Source organism: Diadema setosum, unplaced genomic scaffold, assembly GCF_964275005.1.
Source record: "Diadema setosum unplaced genomic scaffold, eeDiaSeto1 scaffold_39, whole genome shotgun sequence".
NCBI lineage: Eukaryota > Metazoa > Echinodermata > Echinoidea > Diadematoida > Diadematidae > Diadema > Diadema setosum.
The window spans coordinates 192748-213332 of record NW_027307665.1 but is presented as its reverse complement, the minus strand read 5'-3'; the positions used below and the strand labels follow the sequence as shown (position 1 = coordinate 213332).

The 20585-nt window shown below is 37.0% G+C and overlaps 1 protein-coding gene across 1 annotated transcript; it reads left to right on the top strand.

The window, feature by feature from the left end:
* The first annotated feature begins 1971 nt into the window (after positions 1-1971).
* Positions 1972-18610, top strand: LOC140245833 (uncharacterized). Its single transcript, XM_072325332.1, has 9 exons — positions 1972-1987; positions 2391-2519; positions 7864-8145; positions 12945-13232; positions 13982-14269; positions 15348-15635; positions 16276-16554; positions 17727-18020; positions 18423-18610. The coding sequence occupies exons 1-9, from the start codon at positions 1972-1974 to the stop codon at positions 18557-18559; spliced, it is 2001 nt and encodes a 666-aa protein (XP_072181433.1). The 3' UTR covers positions 18560-18610.
* Positions 18611-20585: the final 1975 nt, after the last annotated feature.

Here is a 20585-nt window from a genome sequence, read left to right as displayed (position 1 = left end):
CTTCCGGGGGTAATTAGGATTTATCATTAATACACAAGATGAGTCCATGCATAAGCTACAATTTCCCATGTCAAACTGAATTTGGTCAAAAATTGGACTTGGGTCGTTCTTATATTCAGGTCTTCATATCATTTACACACATTTGATGGAATATTTTGGAATTGCAATTCAAAGGGGTATTTGATTTATATTGGGGAAGAGAATGGCGGAAGGGTTAGGAAGGGCAAATTACCCTCTAATATGAGGGAACTAACTTTTGCATTTTGTAAGTGAAAGATCTAGTGCACACTTCTTGATGACATATTGTTTGGAAATTTGTTGATCTCAAAGTGTACAAAGTCTGTGGAAAGGGGCCGAGCGAGGGACGTTTAGCATTTTTATGATTGCAATTCAATGACAAAGTGCATATACTTTAGGTTGAATATTTGGAAGATAATGATTGTACAGGCCACCCCCTTCCCCAAGGGGGGGGGGGGGGGGGGCGGTGCATCCAACCCAACCTATACCCGTGTTGTGCACATTTAAGGGAAAGATTCCACGGGACCTTCTGAGTTGTTGAATCTCGAACATTATAGTGAATTTCTTTGTCTCTTGAAACAGGCTAAAAACAGCAATTTTTGATAAACAAACGGCGGCCATTTTGGGCAACAGTTGGTTTACGAGAAGAACCCACGTGGTTTCATTTGTACTTACGTGTTTCATGATCTCTGAATAAGTATTTCGTTGGGTTCCTTATGTCTCAAAATATATCTTTATACATTTAAGTGCCTATCGCGGTAACCTAGTTGCAGTGGTACGAGGAAAAAACAGGAAATGGCAGCCGTTTTGGATACCGTTTTGGATTTCTGAAAGTACTTCAGTGCTTCATTTGTGTTTCAAAATCTCTGATTAAGTATTATTATTTCGTTCCTTGTGACTCAAAACGTATATTTCGACATTCCAGGTGTGTACAATTGAAATCTACTTGCAAAATTATGAGAAAAAAAAAGGAAATAGCGGCCATTTTGGACGCCATCTTGGATTACGGTACGTGCGTGCTTCAACAACTCTTAATAATCAAAACATATATTTAGACATTTAGATTTTGTATTTGGGTTACCTGGCTGAAAAGTTATAAGAATTTTAGAAAATGGCGGCCATTTTGAACGTCATCTTGGATTACGGTACTTGCGTTCGTCAGCATCTCTTGATATGCGTTTTATTGATTTTTTTTTATGCTTCAAACATTTTGGACGCCATATTAAATTGCGGAAAACGCTCAAAGAGGATTTATAAGGACTTTTAGTATGTTAATTTAGACATTTCTCTGGACATATCCTGAAAAAATCAGCTTGTTACCAAAAATATCCAGCTTTAAAACTAATGCTCTTTGACTATTAGCTGAGTTCGTATGAAGATCGTGTAGGTTTCTGGTTCTAGTCTCTGCAATGGCAGCTACACTCAGAGTTGTGCTCTACTGAGGCAAAGACCGTTTTCCTCACTGTTACGTCCTTCAGAGGGGACTGAACATGGTCACTTCAGCGATTGATTAGTTGTCAAAAATTTGCTCTTTCACCTACAACGAAAAAGAATTACGAGATTTGGTTTCATTTGATGTAGTATATAGGCCCTATATTACAATCAAGACGTTGCTTCCAAAAGGAGATAAATCCATCATTTTCCATGGATTTAGCGCCTTTTGGAAGAAAGCTGTTATATAGTGCAATTTAAAGAGATGTGTATCCCATTGCATCTTCATGAGGTAGTCTTCAGTCTAGATTTTTATGTTCCTCAAACGATTTCTTTATCAAGAGGTTAATTACATGAAATAATTCCATGTGCCATATCCCATTATCCCCTACATTTTTCACCTGTTACACAATGAATATTAATAATCTACAGCTTCTCTGCATCATTTGTATCCCTCAGTTGTCTAAAACTAGAGAAAATACTCATCAGAGAGGGATTAAACTAAAATACAACAGGAGATTTATGTCTCAGGATGAACGTAAAAGATGTGGTGAAACAAGAAAATTTGCCTTGATATTTTAGAACTTTTAGTAAGCATCAACAAAGTAGTGCATTCATGCAATGAAACGTCGCAACGGTATAGCCGAATTAGTGAGGATTTGACGCTGTCTCTGCATTACGTATGACACACAATAAAGGACGATATACATGTATATAATTGATCCGCCATTAAACGTGGGCTTGGATTATAGTGTCTTGACTCACACTGTGCCTTGGACAAGCCTGTATGCGTTATAATACATTCATAACCTTTGATACATATATCTATTTTTGTGTGTGTTTTTTCGCTAATATCGATGACCATTATAAAGTTTCTACGAAATTGAAATATTGGCAAAACAAACAGCCAATATCATCTTGGTTCCTTTCTCTGTTTTAAGGAACCGCCAACGTAGATACGTACAACGTTCGTAGCGAGCTGACATTAAGTCCGACGGTAGCTGACCATGGGGGCGTCCTTCAGTGCCAACTTCTCAGCAGTCAGCAGTCTAGAACGTTACAGGTGCAACGTAAGTAACATAATCTATCTTGAGGAACAGGCTGTACCAATAATATCATTGTCATACGTGCTCCTTTTGTATGTATGCTTCCTTCTCCGGCAGGTTGTCTTTTTTAAGTTTGGTTTTGGGAAGTATTTACTCAATCAAAATTGTGTGCTTGTTTGCAGTTACAATCATTATAACGAAATAAAGAACTTTGATATGCTTATCACATATATAACTCTGAATATCTCTCCTATTAATGATAATAACAACAAAGGACATTTATATTGCGCAGCTACTATAATAATATACTCTACTGCGCATTACAAAATAAGATATATACAAGAAATTCAAACAGAAAATGTATTACTTCAAGAGATGACTTTTTAAACTGACCTTAATCTCATTAATTGTAACTGCTTGTCTTACAGACAAAGGGAGATTATTCCATAGTTTTAATTGCAGCATACAAAAATGTCCTGTCACCAATAGTAACTTTTGATTTCCCTGATGGATATTTCAATAATGGTTGATCCCTTGAACTTCGGAGGTGATAAGATGTTTGGAATAATGTTTTTCACACTCTACAAGTTCCTGTATGACACTGGTGCTGTACCATGAATGGCTCTACATACAATTAACAGAGTTTTGAATATGATTCCCTGCTTTTCAGGCAACCATTGTAATGCACGAAGTAATGGACTACAATGAGAAAAACGAGGAGAATTGCAAACTAATCTAACACATGCATTTTGCACCCTTTGTAGTTTACCTAATTGATTATCAGGTAATCAGGTATTGGAATGGTAATACAAAAATGGAGGGGGAGACCAGCTGTCATTTCTTGCCTTCACTTTTCGCCTTCACTGGCTGCTCATGAATTGACGTAAAAGTATTGTTTTCAAAGGATATTTCATTGACACATACACACACACACACACGATGACACAATGAGCCATTTCGTATAGTTAGCTCTTGTGTGCATTTTAGAAATGACCTTTCTTTCTTTCTCTCTCTCTCTCTCTCTCTGATGAATATGCATTTCACTCACTACCGATGCAACATATTGCCGTTATAGGCTTACTCAATGTATCAAGTAATGGAATTCATATTCAAACAAAGAAATAACGTGCGTTGATCTGGTGACCTAGGTGCTGTTGTTTTGTGTGTAATTGTTTGTCCGTTCATCTCTCAGTGTACTCCCAATCCTTATGAGCCGCTTAGTTGCTGTTTTCGATCAATCTTTGCATCAAAACTTATCTAAGAGGGGCCCAAAATCTACAAACTCTATCTTTTTATTGGGTGTCTTCATTTTTTGTTCATATTATGCAATGCATTATACTATTTCAATTTTGTTGCTTTAGGAACCATTGCATTATATCCTTACTGTAAGTTTTATTTTTTTTTTTTGTAGAAATATACATTTATCATTTTTGTCACCAAAGAAAGTGAGATTTATGTTTATATATTATTATTATGGAAAAAAAAAACACAAATTGAATTAAACCTAAAATGAACTGACCTGAACTGACCGAAAAGGCCCATAAATAAACAAAGCATCCGTTGATTTGAAACATTAACTCACTTTTCGGTTATAATTGCAAAAACAAAGCTTTAATAAAAACACTGTTGATGTCAGGTGGCTGTGCTGGCAAGCACTAGTAACGAAGATTACATGAATAATCAAAACATTTTATCCTTATCTCAATGAATTTAAACACCAGCATACTACTATTATGAAAAGAATACTTTTTTTTTTCTGCTCATGCACACACGGGAACTACGATATGATATATTTATCGGGTGTATTAATTAGATTTTGAATGATATGTGCCTCACGACTATAGACATCTCATAATAACTCCAGATCTGTCATATGTAAGAATACCCTAAAAAAAACACAAAAAAACAAACATAATTCTTCATTTATAATTCCTCGAAACTCCTCGAAACCCCCCCCCCCCCAAAAAAAAAAAAAAAAATCTAACACACGGTAGTTATCAAACATCAAACTGTTTACCATTTCACAATATCTGCGACTTTGATGTGTAACATTCGTGACGTTACAGTTTGTTGTTCAAAAAGTTTGTTAATCTGGAGGTTTGCTCATCCTCAAAATAGAATAAGGTCCGTTACTCCGAAGGTTCGTTAATCGAAAATTCAAATAATTATTATCACTGAGAAAGGTTTTTTTTTTTTTTTTTTAATCCAAAAAGGGAATTAGGTGCGTAATATCGGAGGTTCGAAGAAGGCTTTTTGTTTGTTTTTCTTTGTTTGTATGTTTTTTTCTTTTTCGGATTTACGAACCGCCAACATAAAGACGCTTATTTAATTTTCGAATTTAGCGAACCTTCGGAATAATGCCATAAATTTTTGGATAAACGAAATCCATTTCATTGTCTTTTTGTCGAATTTCTAGGCAGGGGGTTAAAAAGGGTTATGTTTCGAAATCCTTAGGGTCCCTGCTTATTTGAAGCAGCTTATCGTACTGAGCATTTTGACACCTTTCATTAAAAAATCGGTTGAAGAAATGAGATGGAGTCGGCCCAAAAAACTGATTTTTTTTTTTTTTTTTTTTGGGGGGGGGGGCAAATTACTGTCGCGCATCAATGAAAATATAGTAATAAAGAAATCATAGATTCACTATCCAAAGGAGTATAAAGATGATTTAAGTGTCCAGATATATCTTTTTTGAGGTCAAGAAATTGATTGGAAATGTCAGAAACTCTTTATATACTATAGAAAGCATTCAAATTCTCAAATTCTGCCCCCCCCCCCGGGGGGTTGGGGCGTAGGGCTAAGTTTCGGCCCATTTGCGGTATTTCAGTCACCCAACGTATGCACTTTGCCATCTTCCAAAATTTTGTAGTCGCTGGCTTTTGTGATGATAGTTACAAAGATATAAACGACAGTAGATATAGGAAGGGTATGTTGTGCTCTTTTAAGCAATCCAAATTCTGAAAAATGTAACAGCATCAGTTACACTAGGACACCACATACCACTGTAAAAAGTTACAACATTTAAGTTCCATTTGTTAACAACTTGCATTTGCTTGCCATAATGATGTGACTATTCTCTTCTCTTCTCAATAGAATGATGAGAATTGTACAGGGCATCAGCAAAGTTATTGTGTGGTAATTGTCAAGCAGAAATATCATGGTGCACTTTCGAGGTCTCATGGTCCGATGCTGTTCCATGGTATAATTTGCTGGACACTTACAGTCTGTATGTCATGTTGCTTTTGGTGTCTCCAACGTAACCCATTATCAGGATCACAACACTTTAAGATGTTCTACTACACGTGTATGTATATGTGCCCTTTCCATTGTCATTTTGGCATATATAGAGGTACCGCTGTGTGACATTATTAATATCCCAAATAATGGCACAAGGTTCATTGACCGCAATATCTGGTTCAGCAGCGTCGCTTGCAACTTTCGACTTTGAAGATGCTGGATGAACCTCAGTGATGTTCACAATCAGTTGCATATCCTCTTCCATGGGCATGTCCGACAATTCATTGATTGTGGCTGACTCTGAAGTATGAATGAGGGTCAGACAAATTTCAGGTCTGTTACTGAAATCTGGTTAAGTTTGTAGAAGTGAGATCGTGCTTGGAAATCATATTGAGACATGCGCCTTCTGTACAACACTCCAGTTCGAATGCATGAGCAGGATCCGGATCTTGCTGCCAGCTCGTCAAACTTTGCAAGATCTCTCTCACAATCCAAATTGTTAGTTTGTAGACCTTCACGCTTCTCATCATTTAGGGTATCGAGAGATGTTGCGTGCGGTGTACGATCAAACTGTGCCCCAAATCTATATTGGCGACCTTGTTGCAATGCACCACAGACACAGCATTCACAGACAGTACTGTAAATACATTTAGGAGATGTTTCTCAACATCCAATGTTGGTTCTTCTGGTTGAAATAACTAGAATGTCACATGAAGGTCTGAGAGAGTATTCACCTTCTGATCTGCTAGATCTCTGTGAAGTTGTGGAAGAATTTGAACAGGTTCTTCTTCAGTTGCCTTCTCCATGTTGAGAAACTGTAGAATACATTGTAGGTAAACCAAATCCACAAAATTCGGTTCCTGCAACAGATTATTCAGTGTGGAGATTCTTAGAAATAGAATCTCTCATCAACTTCTCAAAATTTGTGTTGTTTAACCTACAACCTTGTGATGTCCTGCCTAGTTTCTACGCCATGTGATAGAGGATGAAGATGGAAAGATAGTCCACTGCTGAAACTTTGCTGAAGTTAACAACAAGGGGTGTTCACTCTCCCTTTGATATTATCAGTGAAAGTAATGTTGAATTAGTTTCTTTGCAACTTGTGATCATAATCTGCAGTCTACACATTCGAGATGGGTCATCTATGGCCAGAAAATACTATGAAACTTAGAGTCTACCCCACCACTAACCCCCCCCCCAAAAAAAAGGAATGCTTTCTATAGTAAATTAGGGCTTTAAAACACATATGCAATCAGTTTCTGGACCTCAATTCTACTGTCGTTTCTTCATTATCATCAAATTTATAAATCTGTGACAACAACTGGAAGATGACAAAGTGCACGTTGGGTGACTGGAATACTGGAAATGGGCCGAAACTTTCTTCAAAAACATATATCTGGACACTTGAATCATCTTCATACACCTTTGGATGGTGAATTTATGATTTTTTCAGTATATTTTTGCCCGATGGGGGACAGCGATTTTGGGACCCCCCTCCCCCCCCCCCCATCATTAATAAGCAGGGAACCTAAGGATTGTGAAACATCAACCATTTATAGCCCACCACTAATTATATACAGTGTAAACTTGATTAAAAAAGACAAACATGAATGTTGGAATGCACCCATCCATAGACGAGCATGACGTGGATGTTTCCCTGCAACGTCATTTGCTAATTATTGTAGTAACATTTAAACAAGCGAGAGAGATGTCAGTGGCAGAATTTTTTTTTTTTTTTTTGGGGGGGGGGCGTATCCAAGTAATCTGAAGAAACGTCACAAGTCACCATGCATTTGCATAGCACTCATAGTCTCTTCAAGGTCGTTCTAGGCGCACTACCGTTTTTGGTTCTGTAGCTCCCTCTCTGAATACAGCTCACACACTCACACACACACACACACACACACACACACATCCAAATACACAATTGGGATCTAAAACTCCATAAAATTAGTATGAAAGGATTGTCACATCAATGTAAAAGTTGGCACACTCATTGAGTTCACAATCCCGAGGGACAGTGTGAGGTTTGTAATACAAGGTCACGCAAATGTTAAGGCAACATACCCTGAACTGAAATTTAGTCTTGGTTTATTTGAATATAAATTTGCTTTTAACCCTGGTCACGTGACAGACGCTCCAGCAGACAATATCATCTCGATCAATATCTTTGACAACGAGGATGGACGAGAAATTAATGGCCTCAGGATCACGTGTCACGTCAACTCCTGTGACCAGCCATTTCCACCAATCGGGACATACGAGATTGCAATCGATGACGTCATTCAGTCATCTTCAAGCTCGCCTTCAGTGACCCTTGACCCTCTTCCCAGCGGATGCGTGGAAATCTCCTGCACTGGTATTAATGAGATCGGTAGGACGACCACTACACGGACTCATTGTGTGAGGAGCTGTGGTAAGTGAATATGTACAATTACAAATCTTCGTACGATATGCACCAGGATATCAAGAGATCCGAAAGAAAGACGTCATCTTCAAGAGGGAGAAATAAATAATACATAAAAACGATTCAGTGTTTAAACGTGCAATAGAAAATTTTATAACTTTACCTTTTGAATTTTCTCCACGTCAATTTCAATTTGTCTGTTTCAGTTGTGGTATATCTGTCTACATTGATTGAAGAGTATTCGACATAATCTGTTTCAAGTTTCAAGTTTATTTTCCACATCTCATAAAAAAGAAAGAAAATGAAATCAATGTGACTTCATGTAAGCCTAACAAAATGTATATACAGACAAATAATCATTACCAAAATAATACACATAAAAGTCAAAGTTTGTGATTGAGGATAAGTGGCGAGTGTGGAGGGAACAGCAGTTTACTTTCGTGATATTGACATCTTAGACTTCTCCAAGGCCTTCGACACTATCAATCATGATATTTTACTTTATAAGTTATCCCATTATGGAATATGTGGGAAGGCCTTGGAGTGGTTCAAGAGTTATTTAGTTGATAGAAAACAATTTGTTACAATTGATAACAATGATTCCGTTGTCAGAGAAGTAAAATGTGGCGTCCCACAGGGAAGTCTTTTAGGGCCATTATTGTTCATTATTTATATCAACGATTTCTGTCGCGTATCCTACGACCTCTCTTTTATTCATTTTGCAGATGACACTGATGTATTTTTGGCCCATAATGATGTTGATTTTCTTCTTTATAAAATTAACATTGAATTGAAAAAAAAGTGACAAACTGGGTCAGGGCCAATAGGCTATCACTTAATGCACAAAAAACGAAATATAATGCTTTTTAGTAATACTGTTGATAGTCTAAGTACAAATATAGTATTAGATGACTCTCACCTACAAAGAGTCTCACATATCAAATTTTTGGGTGTCATTGTGGATGACAAACTTTCCTGGAAATCACATGTTGATAATGTTTGCAATATAATTTCACGTAATATAGGCATTGTAAATAGATTGAAATTTCATTTTCCACAAAAATCATTACTTATGTTATATTCGTCGTTAATATTCCCTTATCTTAATTATGGAATATTAGTTTGGGGCAACACGCATCAGAACTAATTAAAGAGAGTGTTCCTTTTACAAAAGAAAGCCCTCCGTGTTATCTGTTATTCCCCGTACGTCTTCATACAAATATGTTGTTTCCCTTCAACAAGCTCTTAAAAATTACAGATTAAAAATATGTTTTTGTTCAATTTAGGGCAATTTATGTACAAGTATTGTAATAACTTGCTTCCGTCTATTTTTGATTCTATGTTCCTCAAAAATCAATCATTTCATGAATATCCCTCTAGGCGTTCCAGTGAATTTCATTTACCTCTTTTAAGAACGATTTTGCTAAAAACACACTTATTTATGTAGGCCCAAATTATTGGAATTCTTTGAATCATCACATAAAAAACGCTCCATCCATATATTCTTTTAAGAGGAGACTGAAGTCTTTTTTATTGCAATCGTATGACTCTGTAATTACGAATTAACCATTTGGCCTTTTTTCTTACATACTGATATGCTCACTTTGTCCCCCCTTCGTAGAATTAATGGTATTTTTTTTTTGTGGATGTTCGCAATGTTGTCATCTATGCCTCTTCGTAAAATTAATGGTAATTTTTCCTGGATGTTCGCAATGTTGTCATCTATGCCATTTTGCCCATAGCGTCTTGAAGTTGACTTTCCGTATGTTACTCCTGTTCATACGTCCCCCTATTTTCTATTTCCTTGTCTTTTCTTCAGGCGTCAAAATATTACTTTTTCCCCACAACTATCTTCTGTTTCTCTTGGCATGCTTCTGCCGAAGATCGCTGTTTCTGTTGTTCTGTTTCTGTTTGTGTTGTGCATTCTTGTCTGCTATTTTGTCTTCAGTTTGTCAGTCTTGTCCATCCCGTTTTGTCCTGTACAATCTTTTCTTCAGTATTTATCTTGTTGTCTAGTCCTGTTTCATGTTTGTTCGCGTCTATGAAAGTGTATATCTGGTAATCTAATTTTTTAGTGGGCTTCCAGACTTCTTCCACTTTGTTATTTTTTGTATCTACGATGATTCAATTCATCTTTCCATCGATGTTCTTTTTCAGAGGGGCCCACATACTACAAGCTCTGTCTCTTTAGTGGGTCCCTCCATTTTTCGCACTTTATGCAACGCTATACTGTACTTCACTTTGATCACTTCTGTTTCTTTTGTACTATACTATGTATGATTACTATAGGTCCTCAATTGTTGTACAGTCTTTTCACTTCACTATGTTCTATTTACCTCATTCTCTGTTATCAAAAGAAGTGAAACATATGTTTTGTCGCAAAATGAAATAAACTTTGAATTGAATTGAAAAAAAAAATATTTTATTTCTTAATGAAATGTAGGTAATAAGTGACATTGCTCAATACATAAAAAAGAGTTGTTTTGATATAACCTCTGTGTGGTCAATATCTTTAATGTGAATATCCATATTGCCACCACCATGTCATGGCCAGATGCAGTGAGAGCAAATCGGGTTGAAAATGGCGAGAAGAATACGCTTTATTCTCACCACTGGGAAAACATTTCTTAAAGATACACACTTTTTAGGAAAATTAACAATGATGATAAAATAGTTTCATCAGTCTAAGATGTTTTGTGTTTATACTGTTAAAGATAATCATACATTAATATACAGAGTTTGACAATTTGTCACCATAGATATTCAGAGTGTAAAATTGTCTCAGAAGGCAAAAGATAAATGTGAAAGTTTGTTCACACTCAATGAGAGTTTAGATAATCTTAATCTATGAAAAGAATACAAACTCTAGGACTTGTAAGGCTTCCTAGTGAATATTTCATTTTTGTTGCTGTTTTAAGAAGACATCTACACCAAAATGTATTATTTCATAAGAAAGAGAAAAACAAATCTCTGCAAATCAGTGTAAAAATGATCAAAATCGGATGAAAAGTAAGGACGTTAAGACGCTTTGAAATTTCAAAAAAAAATCTGGAGAAGACTGTTTGACCATTTGTTATGAATTTTCACATCAGCAATTTAATTATATGCATTCACAGTATTTTACATTTCATATTTATACAAAATAATTCAACTCTTATGTCTCCGCTGTATAAATACAAAACCTGCCTTAAACACACCTAAATAAAGTAAAAAAAAAAAATCTTACCTCAGATATATCTCCTTATGGGATTATGCTATGATCTGCATTTATAGCTAAACTTCATATATAACATACATGCTAAATATTGTAAGAGCATGACTTCATCAACTCGCTCATTTACATAATCGTATGGACTGGTAAAGAAATGAAATGCGTGTTAAACTTTTGATCTGCATGCAAGATATCTACCTCCTGATTTTTCAGCTGTCATTGAGATCAAAAGTCGAACACCAATTTTAGTTGAATTTCCAATACAAATGAGCTTTTACTCTTATGGTTTGATTTGATTTGAGTTATGGTCAGGATTTCTTTGAAAAGAAGTTTGAATTTCAATGTATATTTTTCTCATTTCGTATCCGATTTTTATCATTTTCGCAACGTTCTGTAGGACTTTTTTTTTTCTTTCTTTGAAAGTTCTTTTTTTTTTTGAGGGGGATTTTTTTTTTTTCTTTAAAGATGTGGGAGAAGTGCTGCTGAAAAGTTTAAACATCTGTTTTGGTTTTAGCTTCGGATCAATGAAAAACAATTGAAGGGGTCGGTGCAATATAGTGCTAACCCACACAATAGTCATTTTGAGATAATTGCTGTTGAATATTTGGAAAGTACATACATTGTACGTTAATAAAACGTGAATGCATGCATTTTTTACCATCTTATTGGTTGAATTCAAATATGATATTGTCACAGAGGTTAGAATGAAGAGTAAGGATTATGAAAATGCATGTAACTCAATTTTGACAAAAGTGTGGGTTAGCACTATATTGCACCGACCCCTTCATAGTCGTCTCATTCCGAAGAAAATTAAGGACCTGTACTTTTCAAAAAGAAAAAAATCAACGACCAACCTTTATTTTGCACACTGATTAAACCTACAAAGTTTTAGCAAATTTTCTGGCTCAAAAGCTAAAGAAAAAAATTGACTGAGATGATTAGTTCTTATCAAATTGGCTTACGGAAGAGACATTTTATTGAGGAAAGCATTACATAAGATTGAATCCAAGGCCACGAGTTTCATGCTTCTAGCAGACTTGAAAAAATAAAATAAAAATAAATTTGATAAACTGGAAAGGTCCTACATAGATTTTTTTTTTTGGTGATTGACAGTCTGTAACTTTAGGAATCCACGAAAACTGTAAAAAAAAAAGACCTGAAAGCGATAATAATGATGTTATGTATTTACAGTTTTCAAACGCATGCAGTAACAAAATCTTTACAAGTTTTGAAGAAATCCGATATCCCCGAGGTACGTGATATACCGTACAGGGTCACATTATGCCACACCCTTCGAAACTTTTCATTTAATGACGGGTGTCATCCCCATAATGAGTTTTACAATTTTTATGAGTGTCACTGCTGTGCTAATAATGCAAACAAGAATGATACCAGCAAACGTCTTTTGTAAATGTTACTCCTTTAACAACCTCTGGAATATTATTCTCCTTATAATTGTTTCGGATGTCTTTATCTACCCATTAGTTAATAATACTGCTAGCATACATATTACTTCTACAGTAACTGTCATTCATTTAACAATCTCTGGAATACTATTCTCCCAATTATTGTTACGGATGTCTTTATCTACCCTTAGAAACCAGTGGCGAGCCTCCAGCAGCTGATATCTTGTCGATCAAGACTTCGGAGTTCATGGACAAAGACCGTCAGATGAATCTACTTATCCTGTGCAGAGCGAACCTGAGCGACCAGCCGTACCCATACCTCAATTCATATGCAATTGGAGTTGATGGGACCATCCTGTCCAACGCGAGCTGGACCTCGGCCGTCCTGAGACCACGCCCAAACAGGTGTATTGATGTCACGTGTTCCGCAACTAATGGCATCGGAATTACTTCCGCTTCGGCGAGGCACTGTCCGAGGGGTAAGCGATAGGAAATCCAGAGATGTATCTTCCCTCCCCCTTCCCCTCCCCCCCCCCCTTATTATGTTTGAAGTTGTTAAATCCCGTCCGGGACATTCTTTCGTATTGTTGAACACTGTTTGCAATGATTTGTAGTAATCTGGAACTGTTTGGTTGAGTCGGGATTAAGGGGAATAGATTTACTGAACTTTATTCCTTTTCAGTACCGTGATCTTTCCCCTATTTATCAATACAAATTTGCCAAATACGCAAACAATGTTTTTTATTGAAAATGGGTTCCTTTTACACTTAAAACCATGCAAACAATCACTTCGTTGTTCTGCTCTAACCATTATGATACGCTAAATATATTTCTCGAGCCACACAAATTATAAATTAAGTTTGTGTGTCCACGTAAACTATCAACAAAAAAAAAAGACGTGATAACGATGGTAATTATGTTAACCATTTATCGTTCTAATAGCATGCAGTATCAAAATCGTTACAAGTTTTGAAGAAATCAGATGTCTCCGAGATACGTGAAATATTGTACAGGGTCACCACATGCCACACCCTTCGAAACTTTTTATTTGATGACGGGTATCATCCCCATAACGTGTTGTACAATTTTTATTAGTGTCACTGTTGTGCCCCAAATGCGAAAATTGTTAATACCGCTAGCATACTTCTATAGTAACTGTCATTCATTTAACGATCTCTGGAACACCATTCTCCCAATTATTGTTACGGATGTCTTTATCTACACGTAGAAACCAGTGGCGAGCCTCCAGCAGCTGATATCTTGTCGATCAAGACTTCGGAGTTCCTGGACAAAGACCGCCAGATGAATCTGCTAATCCTGTGCAGAGCGAACTTGAGCGAACAGCCGTACCCGTACCTCCATTCGTATTCAATTGGAGCTGATGGGACCATCCTGTCCAACGCGAGCTGGACCTCTGCCGTCCTGAGACCACGCCCAAACAGGTGTATTGATGTCACGTGTTCCGCAACTAATGGCGTCGGAATTACTTCCGCTTTGGCGAGGCACTGTCCGAGGGGTGAGCGATGGGAAATTCAGAAATTAATTTCCCCCCCCCCCCCCCATTATGCTTCAAGTTGTTAAAGGGATCGTATAGTTTTAGTTGAGACCTAATTTCAGGCTTCTAACATTTTTTGGTGAGATAATGAGAAACCTCTTATGAAATATGAAAGAACATGTAATGCTATGAGGAATTCAACGTTTATTTGATGAAAATCGGTTTTAAAATGGCTGAGATATCCAAAAAAGAGCAATTCTAATAAAGTGTGTGACCCACACTTTTTATGATCGCTTTGTTTTACTTTGTTTTTGGATTTTTCAGTCATTCTAAACCCGATTTTCATCAAATAAACTTTGGATTCCTCTTTAATGGTATGTTCTGTACTATTCTTGGTATCTCGCAAAAAGTAATAAGCCCAACTCTCATCTCCACCAATACTGTACCATCTCTTTAAATCCAGGGCGGGACATGCTTTTGTATTTTGGAACACTGTTTGCAATGATTTGTAATAATCTAGAACTGTTTGGTTGAGTCGGGATTGCGGGGAATCTCTGTGATTTACTGAACTGTATTACTTTCCAGTACTTTGATCTTTTCCCTATTTACCAATAAAAAAATGGCTAAATACGCAAAAAAGGGTGCCTTTTACACTTAAAAGCCATGCAAACGATCAATTCGTTGTTCTATTTTATACATTATACTCCATTAGATATATTTTTCGAGCCAAACAAAAATAATAGATTAACTTTGTGTGTCCACGTAAACTATCAAAAACAAAATGATGACGGTGATAACGATGTTAACAATTTACCATGCAGTATCAAAATCGTTACAAGTTTTGAAGAAATCCGATGTCTCCGAGGTACGTAAAATACCGTACAAGGCAACCACATGCCACACCCTTCGAAACTTTTATTTGATGACGGCTTTCATCCCCATAATGAGTTGTACAATTTTTATTAGTGTCACTGTTGTGCTCCAAATGCGAAAATTAAGTATACCGCTAGCATACTTCTATAGTAACTGTCATTCCTTTAACGATCTCTGGAACATCATTCTCCCTATCATTGTTACGGATGTCTTTATCTACACGTAGAAACCAGTGGCGAGCCTCCAGCAGCTGATATCTTGTCGATCAAGACTTCGGAGTTTCTGGACAGAGACCGTCAGATGAATCTACTTATCCTGTGCAGAGCAAACCTGAGCGACCAGTCGTACCCGTACCTCCATTCGTATTCAATTGGAGTTGATGGGACCATCCTGTCCAACGCGAGCTGGACCTCGGCCGTCTTGAGACCACGCCCAAATAGATGTATTAATGTCACGTGTTCCGCAACTAATGGCGTCGGAATTACTTCCGCTACGGCAAAACACTGTCCGAGGGGTGAGCCTTAGGAAATAAAAAAAAAAATTATCTCTCTCCCATGGTCTGTTTGTCATACAATTATGCTTCAACCTGTATTTTGGAACAATGTTTTCAATGATTTGTAGTAATTTAGAGTCGGGGAATCTCTGTGATTTACCGAATTCTATTCCTTTTCGGTATGGTGATCTTTTCCCCATTTGTCAGTACAATTCGGGCAAAAAAAAAGCCAACAATGTTTGTGATTGCAAACGGATGCCATTTACAATGAAAGTCATGCAAATAAATTCGTTGATCTGCTTAAAACATCTTACTCATTACTTTAGTATTCATACATATTACATGCAAATATAAATGTATATTATAGGCCTGCATTAACATGATTTAATTATTCAATCGGGCAACTTAGATTCACATTACGTTTGCTTTTATTTTGGACAAATTATTATATTTCACGAGCCAACAAATCATAGATTTAAGCATTCTATTGGCCCGAACAGACCACCACTGGCCAGAAGTTAGGGCTGAGCTTCGAAGAATTATACACAAATATAAATTTGATTAACAAACAATCTATTGTGTACTTGTAAAACTTTGATTGTGAATTTTTTTTTTTGATAAAATCAATTCATCTTCGACCACATCTTTCTCTATTCCTCAGATCCACCTGCACTTGATATCATCTCTATCAAGGTAGAAGTAGACGAGAATAACTTGGGAACGAGTCTCAATATCTCGTGTCACGTGGATCCGATCGACCAACCGTTTCCACCGATCGGTGTGTTCGAAATCACCGCGGATGGTGACATTCTGTCAAGATCCAACGCATCTTCAACAATCATGGAAGATCAACCCAACCGATGTATCGATATATCATGCACCGGTATCAATCAATTCGGGGAGACGGTTTCTATGCGGAATTATTGTCCACTGAGAACAGGTAGGTTTCTTATGGGTTCTGATTATAAAGATGGTGATACTGCCACGGAGTACAGGTATAGGTTTTTTTAATAATAATAATAATAATAATAATAGTGGCCTCTTATAAAGCGCTGAAAATCCATCAATGATGATGCTCATGGCGCTCTTACATATGAAATAGCGAATGAAAAACAAACAAAAACAAGATGCTTACTATACATAACGAAATCAATCTCAGAACATAAGAAAAACCCTTCATATTCAAATTATACAGTAACTTATACAGTGTACAAAACGACTCAAATAACAATCACGTTCATTCACGATTTGGAATTAAACAGATGTGTTTTGAGGAGTTGCTTAAAGGAATTGATTGAGGAAGCCTGACGAAGAGAAAGGGGAAGATTGTTCCAGAGAGAAGGACCAGCGTGGGAAAAGCTGTGGTCTCCCCAAGAGTGAGAGGATCGAGGAACATGGAGAAGTGAAGTACCAGCTGAACGGAGTCTACGAGGGGGTTGATATAAATGTATGGAGTTCTGGAGGTAGAGTGGCGAGGATCCATGGACTGTGTGGTAAACCAGTAAGAGAACTTTGAAGATGATACGCTTTTCAACTTGTAACCAGTGAAGTGACTGAAGAACGGGAGTTATGTGACAGGATTTCTGAGTGAGGGTGACAAGTCGAGCTGCAGAGTTTTGGAGGCGTTGAAGTTTGGAGAGCTGTCGTTGGGAAAGGCCGAGGAGGAGAGAGTTACAAAAGTCAAGGCGAGAAGAGATGAGAGCGTGGACAAGCTGTTCTGTTGGGTTTCTGGTCAGATAACTACGAATGAAGCTAAGCTAAATTTATGAGTTGTGGTTATTTAGAAAATGGTAACAGTATACCTTGAATGTCTGAAAGTATGTGTTTTAATGTATTAATATGCTTATATTAACTCTTCTAGTTTTCTCGGTCATCTTTATTTTGCTTTTGTGCTCTGCATAATCCGTGTCTTTGTGCAGGTTATAGAAGAAGAAAACAGCGAAAATTAGAATGAAATGTTTGAATCGATATCTGCTTTTAAGTAAGATTGGTTCAAATTACATGATTGATTTTCTGTTTTGACACAATTTGTCAAAGAGAGGCTTGTTGTGATCACTGTTGCTTTCCTTTGAAATGAAGATAAATCAGTCATTTTGTTCTTTGCTCTCATAGGTCATGCGCCTCCGGCGAGTGACATCCTCTCCATCGAGACCCAGGAAATCGAAGGAAACCAGGTCATTCTCGTTATCACGTGTCACGTCAGTCTTGAAGACCAGCCGTTCCCACACCTCCACACTTACACCATCGGAGTCGACAACACCACGCTCTCCTCGTCCAGCTGCGCCTCGGCTCTCTTCAGACCACGCCCAGGCAACAGGTGCATCAATGTCACGTGCTCTGGTACTAACGGGATTGGTTGGACCTTCACCAGTGTTGAACACTGTCCATCTTTTGGCTTGGAGAAAGGTATTAAAGTCAGTTCGAGGTACTCTGATGATGACTCAATGTTCAATAAACGAAGAGATAAATATATTTTTACATCGAACAAGGAGTCACCGTGTATTCATAACTCTAAATCTATTAAGCCAATTTGCCTCGATTTTGTAAGACATGTTCTAATAGTAAAAGTCACTCGAAGCCAGGAATCTCTGTGTTTGTTTATCAGTTAAAATTTTACTTCTAAGAAACACTCAAAGAAAGTGTCAAACATTATTACATCCTGTAGATGATACGACCAGTTGTTGACGAGAAATCTGGGGTCTTACTGTCTGGACTCGGAGTGAAATTTAACCATAACGTCTTTGTGATTCTTTTTCTGTTATGTCGAAATAAGTTTTTACTCCCTTAATATCTGGTCATGTCTTACAGGTCCAATTGCTGGTCTTCGTCGAGGAGTTCTTCAGCAGCCGTCGACCACGTACGCCCTGCTCGTCGCCGTGTTCTTCCTGTCGTTGTTGACCTGTGCGACAGTGATCGTGAAGAGGAGAGAGATTAGTCTCTTTTGATAATTAAACGCCTTGTAATACATTCCAGTCGTCTTTTCCTGACTTTCCTGAGTCCACTGAGAAAAGCTGAACTTTGATTTTCAATCTACGTTTCTTATATTCAATCTATTTTTCCTCTTTTTATAATGAGATACTTTTTAGGTTTCCCTCATGTTTTTTTTTTAATTGAACACTACATTTGCTTGTTATTCTAATCCTGCTTTTTAAAAAACCACGGATTTACATAACAATGTAAGACAGGAAGTTTCGATTACTGTATTGCCAATGTAGGTTTCGTGCGATTAGCTTGTTTTCATAGATATATGCAATTGTGACTTACTTTGAAAGTTTTAGGTTTAAATCGATAAATTTTCTGTCATAGCTAGCATATATCTATGTGTATGTATTTCTATCAACTTATCAATTTATCGACTTTATTGGAACATGGATGTCGATTCGTTTTCAGAACTGGCTGCGACGTTTTGCTGCCACTTCCCTCCCAAATTCTCCTACATCGAGTGAGAAGCAGCATAAAAAAAAAAACACGACAGACCCTTATCTATTTTAATGGAAAGTTGGTTGGGGCAAAAAGTCACACCATCTGTGACACTGCACCACAAAACCAACAAAAAATAGCCAGACATTAATTCTTAGTTGAGGGTGGATTCTGAAAGAGCAGGCTCTAAGCTTTAATGTATAACTCAATTCAAATGGACTTTCCTAACCTATGTAATTATTGGAAAGAAAGCACACTTTTTGGAAAAGTGTGAATCAAGAAAAGAGGCTCTGAAGTACAGGGTGTATTCAAGCGCTTAATCTTTACCAAACCTTGCTAGGTGTGTGATGTATGGGATAAAAAAAAAATAATGTAAATCACCGTAGCACCAACGATGATGGATTGAGCATGCTCTTCTAACACATTCTGTCCATAATTAACGCCAACTTTCAAAGCAGTAGCATTATCTTTTCAAAAGTTGATAGTGGAGAATGTGCGAAAGATTTTTCAAGAAATGAAAAGGGGCCTGTAAGATGTACCTGATCTCACAGCTCTATCAAAAGGGGTTCATAGAAAACTGTCGAAAACCAACTTTTCCATTGATTTTATGATTCTAACCTCAAAAATAAAATAGAAGAAGAATAGTTCTTTCAGAAAGTATGGAAAACTGAAAAAGACTTGGTCGACCTGTTTCACCTTTTTTATGAGTCCCCACGTAAAATCAAGAGTGCAATTTTTTGTTGGTTTTGTGATGCACGGTCACATTATGTTCTGCGAAAGGGGCCAAGGAACAAAAACCAAAAGAAAAAAAAAAACCACACCAAACCCAATATTTCACGAAAAAGTTGGGGGGGAGGGGCAAAACGTCACACAATTTATGTTCTGCAAAAAAAAAAAGTGTGGAGGGAGCTTCCCCCCCCCCCCCATTTCACCAGCCCTGTCTTAGTACCTATTGGTATATTCACAGCAATGTTGATAAGAGAAGAAGTTATGGTTAGTTTAGTAGTAAGATTTTATTTTTGGCTAATCACTACATGATTTCAGTCTTGTTTCGCAACCGATTAACCAAATCCTGTAACATTGATGTAGCCTATACATATTGGACAAAGCATGTTACCCAGTAAAGAGAAGTGGCGATAAAGATTGAGACTGATGCCTTCTATCTCTCGTTTGGTTTCATTAATGTGTTTTCATCTAGTCGAGAATGTCTCGTACTAAGTCGTTTGTGTCTGTGTGTGTGTGTGTGTTTTATAGTATCGTGACATACTTATTACACATTACCGAGGCAGGGCAAAAAAAAAAAGAAAAAGAAAAAACGGTTGTAATAATGTTGAGGCAAATGTATTTTGTACACTTACATTTCTGTCTATTCGCAGTTTGCAGTCAAATGATATGGTTATGATGGAAACCATGTAGGAAAAAAAAGGACGAAAATTACAATTTGGGAAGTTTCCAAAGAGATGTACGCTATGTCTGCAGTACCAGATTATGACACTCCTTCCTCAACTTACCGCTGTCATCTATACAAATAGGTTAGTGTTAAATGTGTTT

What these genes read in the sequence shown, in the direction of transcription:
- LOC140245833 (XM_072325332.1), top strand. An exon ending in TAGAACGTTACAGGTGCAAC is followed by an intron (nt 2,520 to 7,863) that starts GTAAGTAACATA and finishes GTCACGTGACAG; the next exon opens with ACGCTCCAGCAGACAATATC. An exon ending in TCATTGTGTGAGGAGCTGTG is followed by an intron (nt 8,146 to 12,944) that starts GTAAGTGAATAT and finishes ATCTACCCTTAG; the next exon opens with AAACCAGTGGCGAGCCTCCA.